The sequence below is a fragment of the Limulus polyphemus genome, unplaced genomic scaffold (assembly GCF_000517525.1).
Source record: "Limulus polyphemus unplaced genomic scaffold, Limulus_polyphemus-2.1.2 Scaffold1789, whole genome shotgun sequence".
Lineage (NCBI taxonomy): Eukaryota > Metazoa > Arthropoda > Merostomata > Xiphosura > Limulidae > Limulus > Limulus polyphemus.
Window position 1 is genome coordinate 92,392 of NW_013667399.1, and position 13,568 is coordinate 105,959.

At 32.7% G+C, this 13,568-nt stretch overlaps 1 protein-coding gene across 1 annotated transcript in view; it reads left to right on the top strand.

Annotated features, from left to right (window-relative positions):
• LOC106464935 (TATA-binding protein-associated factor 172-like) overlaps positions 1–13,562 on the top strand; it is a 96,956-nt gene extending 83,394 nt beyond the window's left edge. Inside the window, exons 33-38 of the mRNA XM_013925109.2 lie at positions 426–533; positions 1,372–1,520; positions 2,960–3,109; positions 3,432–3,639; positions 11,086–11,177; positions 12,037–13,562. Coding sequence (XP_013780563.1) covers positions 426–533; positions 1,372–1,520; positions 2,960–3,109; positions 3,432–3,639; positions 11,086–11,177; positions 12,037–12,304 — 975 coding nt within the window. The 3' untranslated portion in view covers positions 12,305–13,562. The remainder of the gene's footprint in view (positions 1–425; positions 534–1,371; positions 1,521–2,959; positions 3,110–3,431; positions 3,640–11,085; positions 11,178–12,036) is intronic.
• Positions 13,563–13,568: the final 6 nt, after the last annotated feature.

Here is a 13,568-nt window from a genome sequence, read left to right on the forward strand (position 1 = left end):
ATTTTGTTTGGCAACTCTTAGGAATTATAATTATTAATGTCATTAAACAATTTTCATAGTGCTCTATTTTTGTAGTTTCCACTGTTATTAAGCACAGAAAGGGTGCATTCAGTTGCCTGGTACCCTCCACTGATATTATGAAAATTATACCTTGTATGCAACATTGGTTGACATATCTTTGTTTCATGAAGTGAAATACAAAAAAAAATGCTGAAACATTAGAACTGAATAAAATTTGGTAGGCAACAGTAGAAGATGGTTGTTTTTGTTGTTCAACTCTTACAATGTCATCGTTTTAAGACTCCCTTTTCTTTTGCAAATACTTTCATAAACATTCTTTAATTATATAATTTTAAATGTTCAAATTTTTAAGTCCTTTGTGGTAAATACTATATCTGAGCATTAAAATAAAATTTTCTCTCAAGGTTCAATTGTATGAAGACTTTGCCCGCAGTCGTGCCAAGCAGAATCTGGATGACACCCTGAGTGATGAAGAGACAGTGAGTGTCCAAGGAACAGCACACATCTTTCAGGTGAAGAAGAGTTAGGAACTTTAATCTTTGCTTACATATTTCCAAATCAGTTGCACAGAAATGTTAACTTATTTGTGCTATGTATTTTCCTTTTTTTTCTAACTTTCATTGCTACAAGCTATTTTTTTTCTTCCCCCAAATATTTTATTTTTATTGAAAAGGGTAAATTTATTATTTATGAAAAAATACAATCAGCAGACTTTAAAGACTTTTAAAGTTCAGTCTTTTTTCACAACCATGAGTATTTGTTTTTAATCATATAATGATGATTTTTTATTAACTGGAATTAATTTTAATTAACTGGACATGAAGAATTAGGGTAGAGTCAATAGTGCAATAATGCAAAATTAAGCATTTTAATGTATTTTTTATTAATGAAAATAATAAGTAATTACTCCAACACAGCATTTTGATATGTATCTGCATATTATGGGTCCGGCATGGTCAGGTGGTTAGAGTGCTCGACTCGCAATCTGAGGGTCGCGAGTTCGAATCCCTGTCCCACCAAACATGCTCGTCCTTTCAGCCATGGGGGTGTTATAATGTGACGGTCAATCCCACTATTCGTTGGTAAAAGAGTAGCCCAAGAGTTGGTGGTGATGACTAGCTGCCTTCCCTCTAGTCTTACACTGCTAAATTAGGGATGGCTAACGCAGATAGCCCTCATGTAGCTTTGCGCGAAATTCAAAACAAACAAACAAACAATCTGCATATTATGTCTCTTCACTTAACTCACTCTCTCACTCATTGGGGAAAGACTAAGATTAAATTTGAAATGTACATATTTACCTCTATATGGTATAGTGAAATATATTGGGCTGCATGCACCATTTTATAGGCCTTGCAGTATCTTCGGAAAGTGTGTAACCACCCAAAGTTGGTCCTGGGAACTCAGCATCCAGAGTATGAACGTTTCATCAATCAGTTAAAGAAACAGAACAGTGCTTTGACTGACATCCAGCATGCTGCCAAACTGTGTGCTCTCAGGTAAATCCAACATTTGATTAACCATTCAGTAGTGTATTGTGTAAACTATATGAACTAAAATTTTAGTATGAACTAAAATTTTAATTGATGACTTGCCATAGAAAGTTTCAAAGTTTATGTATAGCTACTGTTGATGTTTTAATTCTATGTGGGATCTAATTAACTATTGAAGAACGAATTGGAATTGATCATTATAAGGGTCTGATCACTACTTTTTATTTATTCTGATGTAAGAAACACTCAATAAATTTTATTATTACAGCTGACTTTAAATGCTAAGGTTTAGTACATATTGTTTATCTTTGTTGTTATGAGGTACTCTCATTGATTAAGGATTTTGGGTATAAAAGCCCTTAGCTCCTGTTTACTCAATTCTTATCGTTCCTCTACTTTTTTGTTGACTGATAACTGTCAGCAGAAGCTTGTGTGTCAATTTAAGACAGTAAAAAGGTCTTTGAAATATAATTTTGTAATCTCATTCTGATTTGCACTAACCCATTGATAAGTAAGAATACGAACTTAATGTAGTTTGTCACTAACAGTGAAAGGCATGTTGTTGGAACCACAGAAAGCTAAGCCTTTGAATGCATTGTTTCTTAAATGGTCATGCCTTCCTTTAATTGGACAGATTTTTTGTATTGTAGCTTTATATTTAGAAGAAACTCTTAATCCTAAGTTTTCCTTTAGCACTGGCTGAATCTTGACATTGCTTGTTTTCCTGAATGCTTGTAACCTTACTTTTTGGACCATTTGTTTGTATTAATTAGCATTTCTAACAGAATTAACTACAAGGTATTTATTTCACTTTTGTAAGCCTAGAAGTAAGTTTTTAAAGACGTAGCTTTAATTTGATAAACTTATTTCTTATTGCAAACCATCAAATTGTGAAATAATCAGACTAAAGTTTTATAATTTAGTCAGTTGGACCTCTTTTAATGCTTATACTAACAGCTTTAATTACAATTTAAGCTCTTCACATCTGTTTATATTTTTAAAGATATATTGAGCTGATTGGCTACAGATAAAAGTGGTTAATAACAATATTTAATCTAATCTGTCAACGGTACATAAAGTAATAAATTAAAGTACTAGTTATAGTTCACCTTTATTTTGGAATAAGTTAAAAATCTTAAGTTTCTGATTTTATTGTGTTACGTATAATTTGTAGTGTAAATCTCTTCGAGTATTAGCTATTATGGCCCAAGACGATAATAACCACTGCTACTCGGCAAGACCCTGTGAGTAATATGAATTGAAAATGAATAAATGCATCAAATCTGTGTGTTCAATGTTCTTGCTTAACTTTCAAGATGTGGCAATTTGAGAAATGTTATTCATAAAGGCTTTGTTGTTTCTTGTACAGTACTAAAATGTAAAGTGCTATAATTTTGGATATTGTTTTGTTTCATTCTTACAAAATTCTCTTTCTGAATTTGCAGACAACTCTTGCTTGACTGTGGAATAGGTAACACTCCACTGACAACTTCAGCTGGTCAGTCAGGTCCAGAGCCTGTGGTTAATCAGCACCGTGCCTTGGTTTTCTGTCAGTTGAAGAGTATGCTAGATATTGTAGAGCGAGATTTGTTCAAGTAAGCTTAGTTTTACATTTTTCTCTCTAGCTGTCAGCATAATCTCTTATCACCATTGTAATACAGATTAACATACTAATTAAACATTTTGATTATTACAGTTTTTAGCTAAGCACTAAGTATGCATGTAGTTAAATATACTAAGTGTTTAAATTAACGGATATAAGTATGTGAAAAAATATGGTAATTTATGAAATGACATTTTACTAGCTATACACTAAACAATTTCTACTTTACAAGTGGGAGGTTGTATCTACATAGTAAACTGATTGTACAGTTTATCAAAAGATACATTTTGTAATTGTATGTTCTAACTTTACAGAGTTCATATGCCAAATGTGAGCTACCTACGATTGGATGGAAGTATCCCTGCTGGACAACGACATTCTGTGGTACATCAGTTTAATAATGATCCTTCAATTGACATTTTGCTTTTAACAACTCAAGTGGGAGGATTAGGCCTTAATCTTACTGGAGCTGACACTGTCATCTTTGTTGAACACGACTGGAATCCAATGAAAGATTTGCAGGTCAGATGTTTATAAAGAATAGTTTATTCATTTTAAATAGATATTTTGTAAGTTTAAGAAAGAAGTATAGTTTTTATGGATTGCAAGATCCAAGGTTAGAGCCTTGATACACCACTGAATACACTGCACTTTCAGCTTTTGGGGAGGTGTATAGTATTGCCAGAGCACTGCTCCAACACCTAAAATTGGAGTTTGAGTCCCAATACTTTAAGAATTAAAAATATGTGTATAAAAATAATTTTTTTAGTTTATACCTAAAATTGTCTTTCCTAATCAAATTCTTAATGTCAGAGAAGACTGGCTATTCATGGTCCACTGATAGAGCTCTATCAGAATTCCCAGCACACACACACACACTGTCATTCTTCCTCAGATGACAACAGGCACCATGCGACTACTGTGGCTCAAAACCAGGTGTAAGAGTTTTGAATAGTGAAATAGTTTTTTTGTTTTTGAAACGTTACATGTTTATTAAAACACCAAATATTGTATTAAAATACTTAGTAAATACATTTTACAATTAAAAAACCTATACATTTTTAAAAAGCTTACTTGCATAATATACAACAAAGTTTGGCTTTTTTGAATTATTTGTGTTGACAGGAGGTGTGCAAAGCATTGCAAAAGTCAAAGTTGTTATAAGATATGCATTATTTTAATGTTAAGCTTGTTTTTTTTCCTTGCTGCTTAACTTAAAGGAGGTTACATATTTTGTCTCAGCAATATATTCATATTCAGTTTAATACTAATGCAAGTAGCCTCAAATAATTAGTGATGCATATATTTTTCTTCATTTAAAATGGACTCACAAAATTGGAAATTAGGTCTTAAATATGAGATCTTTACCATGATGCTGATGTCACATATGTGACAAATTCTGGTAAGGCACCACTATTATAATATTTACCACTACACCACTGCTGCTATAATTTTGATAATTGGGCACACTTTTTTTTTTTTCATGAATAACTAAAAGGTTATTGTTAGCAGTTTTAAAGTAGGGATGATTATGCTTATCCATAGGGCTCATTAGCCTGGCTGTTTATCCAATCTGTTGCATAGGGTGCCAATCAAGTTGAAAATATAATTTTTGTATGTTAACTGTTACTTGTAGTTGACATATTCCTTTTTGGATTCATTTTGTATCTGTTCACTTTGATGTTTTTGACAAACCAGGGTTATTTTCAACACCTTAAACTCCCAGGCAATGCATTATCACGTTCATGACATTTGAGGGTTATTTTGAGCTCTTTAGACTTCCATGCAGTGCATAGCATTTTTTTTTTAATTCTTACAACTAGTTTTAACATTTCTTATTCTTTTAACTCTTTCATTATGATCAGGTCAAAGTATGCATGTGATGACCCCTTACAGTGTTACATTCAAAATTTAAACAACTTTATGATCAGTATATGTCCGTAAACTTGGCATGAAAATGTTGCTTATAATTCAATTGTTTATACTGTCAAAGTTTTAAAGAAGTCTCAAATTTCATTTCTTCTGTGGCAAGTGATGTCTAAGCTCCAAATTCTCCATTTCAGAATTTTCTTTTATTTGCTGAAATAACAATCCCTATCAAACTGACCAGAAAAGCCTCCCCTTCTCTCTGCAAATTTTAAGATTGTTCGCTAATCAACTTTTTATGGCTGATGGACATGATTATAACCAATAGAAAGGTCTTATTGTGTGATCATGGTTTTGCTACACTTAATTTTTTAACCTGTTACTAACTTACTTAGAAAGCTAGATAAATTATAGTAATATTGGGACATTCTATTCTAATACCTTATATATTCTTTGTGTACTAAAATATATATATGAAAGTTTTTTAAGTTTTTGTGAAAGCTCAAATTGATGAGACTCAATGGGGCCTAGGGGAGAATGTTAGATATTTGTCAGTGCTCGAAATTAGTGGAGACCCAGTAGCCAATGGCTCCCAAAAATGCTAGCAGGCCTGTAAAAAGTGTCTGCTAGGTAGCCCGCATGACCCCTTAAAATCAAAAGAGCCATTAATCCACAAATGTCATCACAATGAATGCCCATGCAACGAATGTTTATCTCGAAGATGTGTGTGCTAGATGGTTTACAATGTATACAGCATGTATAGCCTATCATGCTGTGTATACATGAGTGTGTATTATGTATACCAGTGTTTTCCAAACTTTTTTGATGGCAACACACTATGTAAGTACCAAAAATACTTCCACACTGCAGAGACAAGTATCAGCTACTATAAACTGGTGCATTGGAACTCTCCACTTTACCTGGCACTACCCAAAGCTGTGTTGGCAAATCTTTTTCGTGTTGCATGCCCAAAAAGAAATAAGTACACATGAATTTGTTTTTTGGTTAAAAGAATTTAGGATTAAAATAACCAATAGAGAACCACTAACATGACTGTAGAGGTTATGATGTCGAGGTAAGGATGGCAAAGCAAAGGTCGTCCTTAATAGGAAGGGTGAAATACCAAACATCCAGGCTTTGTGAGAAGGAAGCAAATGGCCCTTTTTCAGGATGGTGGGGATATATGTGTCCTATGCTGAGAAATTAGCAGTGGGAGGAAACAGGAGTGCCCCAAGAAAACCCACTTTCACTGGTTAAGTGCCAAATAATCTACACAACCAGTGCCCGAGATGGAGACCTAGAAAAGGGGGAGAAGAATGATTAGTTAAAAAACATGTGAATGTAAATGGATCTTGCTAATTTAGTAAGGATTATGATAGTAAAATTTGAAAATCTTCTTTGCTTGTGTCACAATCTGATGGGTAGAAATCTGCAGGATTAGTGCATTGTTCCTCAGTGTGAAAGTTTAGGTTTGTTGTGCTGGCTGGCTTGGTCTTGTAGCTGCCAATATCTGGATCATTGGTGGGTCAGTCCAAGTAGCTTTATTACTTTGTTTTGTGTCTTTTAGTTTTTGGAGGTTTCTGTCATCATTTCTATTTCTGAGACTTCAAATGATTCTGTTTGAGTTTGTTTGTCATAGATTGGTGTGTTTTCTGTAATTACTGTTTGGATGTTATAATTTTTTATGACTGGCTGGCTGGTTTCATTGGTCTGTGTGTGCTTGGTCTTGAGAGTGTTGATTGGTGGATTGTCTGTTTGCTTGCGTTTGTGTTGTGCTGTTTGTCTGTAGGATCTTTCAGCTCTAAAATGTAAAAAGTAGAAAAAACAACCATGAGTTAGACTATGATCTGCAGTTTTCTTGGAATAGGTGATTACTTTTAGGAAAATTGTAAGCTAGCCTGAAACTTAAGAATTCTGCTTGCTGTATATAAAGGCTTGAATATAAAAGGTGGCTGTTGATGAAGAAGAAGAAGGTGTGAAGATTGAAGGAACCAAGATTGTACCAAGGATATCCAGTTCAAAGTTGACACAAGTTCTATAAAAATAAATGATGATTAGGGTCTGAAGCAATTGATTAATTAATTCTTGATAGGGAATGAATTCATCTAAAAATAGCAAAGATAGTATCATTTAAATGGGCTTCAGTTTATTAAAATTGATGGCAAAGAGATTAAATAGCTTTGGCTGAATTAGTACACAAAAATTTAATTCAAATTTTTAATATAGAATATAAAAGGGAGTGGTCCTTCTCATGATGAGGTCTATAGATCCAATGAAAATAAATTTGCTGTGGGGGAAAGGAGTACCCCAAAGAAACCCACCTTCACTGATCAGGCACCAAATATCGTAGCTGATCGGTGTCTGAATTGTTAAGGGTTAACCAGAGATTATGAAGCTTTTCTCTATTTTTATTTATTTTCCTAAAAAAAAAAAAAGACTATAGCTTGGGATTTGGATGGGTTGAGAGCTACACGTCAATTGTTGCATCAGTCTGACGCTGCATCAATTGATGTTTGAAATATAAGATAGCAATGTCATCTGCATATCAAGACACAAGTGTATGGTTTAAGGAAGTGAACAGGATATCCTTGACAAATAGGTTGTATAATAGTGGACTTAACACTGACCCTTGGGAGACACCAGCTTCGTATGCGAAGGGTCTGGAGGTTGTATTATTGATTTTAACTTTAACTGTTCTGTCGGTAAGAAAGCTGGATATCCAGCGTACATTAGGGGTGGGTACGTGGTTATTGATTAATTTATAGCAAAGTCTGTTACACTGTATCAAAGTTTTCCCAGTTATCATGTTGTTGTAATATAAGTTTCTAATAAGATTATATTCATGGCATTAACGAGTGGTTTAAGTGTAATGTTACGGGTTTATATGAAGTCATGTATGAGTCCTCATGACTTTTGTGAATATGTTTCCAGGATCATAGGTCAGAATTTGTTACTTTGCTTGGGACTGTTTGTTTGATGGCTTGGGCTATGGCATTGATTACATCAAAGACATAATTACCAATTTCTGTTTGGTTGTTCATAGCTGAGATGCACCTTGTTAAAGATTAAGCAGTTCAGGACTCTGTGGCTTATGAAATTGGCACACAAAAATGTCAGCATGCTCTGCACTAAGCACTTGGGAAACATTCTAAATAATAATTGTGTATGAAAGAGGAAATACACCTGTGGAAAGAAATGTTAATACTCTATAAATGATGTGCTAGAATGTGTTAGAAGTGCTTTATGTAGAGTAGGAGCTCCATGCATAAAATTTGTAGTCTAGTCTCACCTGATATGGCTTTGGGATAATTGGATGAGTATGTTTGCCAGTCGTTTTGTATGTAAAAACTTAACATTTGAATTACATAAGCAGTTATTAAAAACATGAATTGCACGATGGAAAAAATGGCTGTAGAATCCAAAGGTTAGATCTGTTATTTCTAGTAAAAATATTTGTTTTTCTGTGACAAAAAATTCAAATGCTTTTCAGGCATTTTTGGCTTTTTCTGATAAAATATTTTTTTTGTTTATGTTTTAAGACACGTTTTCGTTAAAACAAATTAAAAATTCCGAATTAATGGAATTTCCAAAACGTTTGTGCTATGGCCCGATTCAAAGAATAGGGCTAGATACCCACCTATGATTGGCCATTCATGAGGTGGTATTTTGAAAACTATTAGTGGTCTGTTAACAAAGGGTGTATTAATTGTTATGGCAACAGATTTTCAATTTCATGCAAAACACATTACTGACTGTTTGTGCTACTAGACCACTAATAGCATTTTCAAATGCACATTTTCTTCTTGACATACTTTACAGAATATTATGCCACCGTCTTCATCATAGTGTAACCAGTTATTATCCCTCTCCCACTTGGCCCTGTTACAACTTTTCCTCTTTTCATTTCATACTCACGGTCCCGTTGCCTTTTTTACTGTTACTTTCTCAGATCATCAACATTTGGTTCTCTTGATTTAAAAACATTTTTAACTTTGGGCGATTTTTGTGTGATTTGGGTGACTTTTATGCTGTGTTCTCCACAACTTTGACTGAATATCATTTGGCAACAGTGATCAGTCATGGGTAAACTCTTATTCCCAAGTACAAAATCCTTTTGCAACAACGATATGGCAATATCTACAAAATGTAGATGATCACAAAAAGAAATTATTTCATTACTTATTTTGATTAGGAAAGGACACTAATCTAGTTTTACTCATCACTACCTAAGCCATTTTAGAGCTATTTGCATGTTTTCCTTATGCTGTAAATTTGAGGATTTTGCTTATACAAATTCAAATTCCTGAACGATTAATTAACAGCTGTTTCTGGATATGAAAGAACTGATTGCTATAAAGTTAGTGATAATGTAAATGTATGATTTTTCCATCTCTCCATCAAAAGTGCTGGACAGTTTAACAAATGTGTCAGCTTGATGGTAATGAGTTATATGGGAACAAGAATAGAGTACACTGATAATGGTGCAAAGATTTTCCATCATTATTTATTCTGATTAGAAAAGGACACTGCTTTAAAAGGGAACAAAAAGTTACTGTTATACAATGTTTCAGAGAGAAATTAAAGATCATATATGAAATAAAATCATTTAAGTGGTTTGAAAAAAATTAAATGGTTTGACATGTTTTTGTCATGAAATATGAGTTCATAATAAAATAAATTGGGGGTATGATGTGTTTAGTTTCCTTTCAATTTACATAATATCCACTAGTTAATTCAGTGATTTTTCTGATAACCTCTATCATAAAGTACATTTTATAATGAGCTATAGGATTGGCCCCTAAAACATGCAGTTTTAGGGGGCCCGGTTGACTCCCTAAAAAAAAAAAGTTAAGCGTGAGCCCTGTTTGTACTCGAGTGCGAAACAACTTGAATATGCAATGGTTACTATAAATGCTTGTTTTCTGTGTATCTTCTTTATTTATTATATATTTTTTATCAAAAGCTAAGTCTAATAAAATATATTAAAATTACACTAGCTCAAGCACCTGCTAGATCATGTTAGTTCTATGAGAAACAGTTAATGATCTCTTGCTGTGACTTACTGCTTTTTACACAAGTGTTATTTCTAATGGTACACGGTATGGCAATAAATCCTTCAAATTAATAGAAAAAAAGATTTGAAAAATGTTGAAGATATTAAGATAAATGAATTATAACTATCTGATTAATATTACAGTCAGTGCAGAGAAAAAAATGGAATTATTCATTTTATTGCATTGTATGCTAATGATTTCTCTACAGTAGTGTTAGGGTAGAGAGATCAAGAGATAAAATATAAAAATTCTCTACAGTAGTGTTAGGGTAGAGAGAACAAGAGATAAAATATAAAAATTCTCTACAGTAGTGTTAGGGTAGAGAGAACAAGAGATAAAATATAAAAATTCTCTACAGTAGTGTTAGGGTAGAGAGAACAAGAGATAAAATATAAAAATTACTGCAAAAAAACTTGATATTCATTTAGAATGTTGCAGAGATTAAGCAAGCTAAAAATTAAAACTGTAAGATGAAAAATATTTTTATTCTTAGCATGAAAATCACCTTTCACTCAGACTGACTCAGTAAAAGCTTTGGAGATTCACCGACAAATCTTTAGTAGAAAAAACTTTATTAAAAAACCTGTTTTTCTGGTACAACAGATTTGTAATGTTTGCTAAAGCTTTTCAAATTTCATAAAGATAAACTTAGTAACTTCAGAGTTACAATATATATAGTTTCATAGTTCCAAGACTGGTCAAACTGATGAATTTTGTTGTTACAGGGCTAATAAGATGTTGCTAAAATTATATATTGATTTTTGTTAACATGTTACTAGAAGATGGGTTGGTTTGGCTTTGTGATAGACCTCTGGATTTTAAAGCTGCACATTATAAGAGTAACAGTTAATCCCTTTGCATGAATGGTGGGTGGTATGGTGTTCCTGACTGGCTGCCTTACATCCAATCGGTAATTCAGACTTAGGATTAACAGCAAGTAGTCATAGTAGCTATCTTAAAAATACAAATGATGTGTTTGTGTATATGTATATATATATATATATATATAGAGAGAGAGAGAAAGTAAGCTTACTGCATATTATTGTAGGCAATGGACAGAGCTCATCGTATTGGTCAGAAGAAGGTTGTCAATGTATATCGTCTTATTACACGAGGAACACTTGAAGAAAAAATAATGGGGTGAGTGTCTTTAACATTATTTTATATAAAATAAAGCAAACTTTTTACAACCCATGTGTTCTGCAAAGAAATCAAATTAAATTTTTCTAATTCCTTTGTTTAACAATAGAGATTTGTACTCGGTGTCTAATACCTGAAAGTATTTTTGTTTTACTAAATCAACTCTGAATACTACTGTTTGAATTTGAAAACTAAACATTATTTTATTTCATTATTTTTCTTTTAAAATGTACATGAATTAACATTTTGTTTTTATAATAAAAAATAATTTAAACTTTCATTATTTTAATGCCTGCAATTTATGAAGTTTGCGGTAACAGGGTAGAAATATATTTTTTTAGGAGGATTGCAAAATGTTTTGAGATTCCATATCCCTTCACCCACCATCACCCTCATCTTTGGGGTTATTTTTTACTGTCTATGACACATCTACTGTTTCCTTGCATTTTCAAACAAATGCAAACTAGCTCATTGGAATACATTTTTGCTGTAGAAGGTATTATGAAAAATATTGTTTTTTGTTTGAAACAGGTTGGAAGGTGTGAACCCAGTTATCTTGTTACTATACTGAATGTTTACTTAATATACGTTTTATTTTTTTACTTTTACTGATTGGTTACTGACAAGTTCCTGGCCCACTGTACACACATTTACTTGTAGTTAATTGATGAAGAGGATAGGACTGTAAGATTGTTGCATTTGATCACTATTTCAGAGCTTACTTACCACCAATGGAAAAAATAGTTGGAGAAGGTCCCAAAGTATTTACACAGAGAAGAAATATACTAAAATTATTATATAGTAGCATTTAATGTGTTACATGTAGTGATGTTTATTACATATTTATTTCTTACGATAGACTTCAGAAATTCAAAATGACCATAGCCAACACAGTCATCAGCCAGGAGAATTCCAGTCTCCAAACAATGGGCACAGACCAGCTTCTTGAGCTTTTCACCTTAGACGATTGCAAGAAAGGAGAAAATGCTGCTGCAAAGTCAAGTACAGTTACACACGACGGAAAAGGGATGAAGGCAGTATTAGAAAACTTGCCAGAACTCTGGGATGCAGATCAGTATGAACAAGAATACGACTTGTCCAATTTTCTAAAAGCATTGAAAAAATAACTGTAAATATAAACTTAATGTACATAAAAACTAGTGTTTTTTACTGCAGACATATGTACAAGTGTTTTCTGGGGGGGGTCAAGCACCAAGTACTAATGAAGGAAATGTTTCAAGACTTGTTTTGAATTTGATAAACTTGGGTAGAAAAAGTTTAAGGCATTTTGGGATTTAGTAATATGAAGTGTGAGTGTGTGCGTGATTGTTTTTATAATCCATGATCCATTTCGAAGTTGCGAGCAGTTTATATTTATAAAATATTTGGAAATTAAGATATAAAAAACAAACATTTTAATATTTGTATTTAAAAATGTTCAGGTATTAACACAAGATTCTAAGAAACATTTTAATGTGTTGCAGTAATACCTTTGTGTAATTTTCAACATAGTCTTAAGTGACAAATTTGTAGTAAAGACTTAATGGTAGGGTTTCCTTACCTGTCCCAGAAATTATAATTAGATTATTCAGTTCTACTGAAAATATTTCTCCCAGTGACTTAATTGTTTTAGTGAAGTAAAGAAGCTTTATTTACATTCAAAACTGCTTAAGTTAAGAAAACCCAATCTTGTGACATCTGTTTGACTACAAGGCTACTTTAACCCATTAACTTCGGATGACGGATATTTCCGTCATTGAAGTTCTATGGCTCAGCTGCGAATGATGGAAGTATCCGTCAGTCGCATGTATATAACTATAACTCTATGCGAATGACGATAATTACCGTTTTATTGTGATTGATGGCAACTCAGTTTTATCTGAGAGTTAGAAAATGGCAGCTGAGCTGCTCCTGCAGCAGTTAATGGGTTAAGTTATAAAGTGATATTGACAGATTGTAGAAACAAATTACTTGAGCATTGTTTATTTACATTGAAAATAATAGTAAACTAGCATGTAATCTAAAGTGTTAAGATCCTGACAATAGTTACAAGGTTAACATACTTCACTTATCAAGCAAATACTTACCGTGAAGTATGCATGTTGGCGATCTTTAAGCAAGGGACAGTTTCATTTTTATAACACAGGAAATTAACTTTTAGCGTTATAGTAGAAGTTCACATGGTAAGTTGAAGTAGTAGATGTGGGTACTTTGTATAAGCACTAACTTTTAGTAATACATTAAATTAAAACTATTCATCTGGTTATTTTACTGGATCAATTTGTGGCATACAGAGTTTTAACTATACTTGAGACAACTGCTTATTTACTTTAAAATATTTTATATTATTCAATGAAATAAACTATACATGGAACTTAATTGAATAGAGTT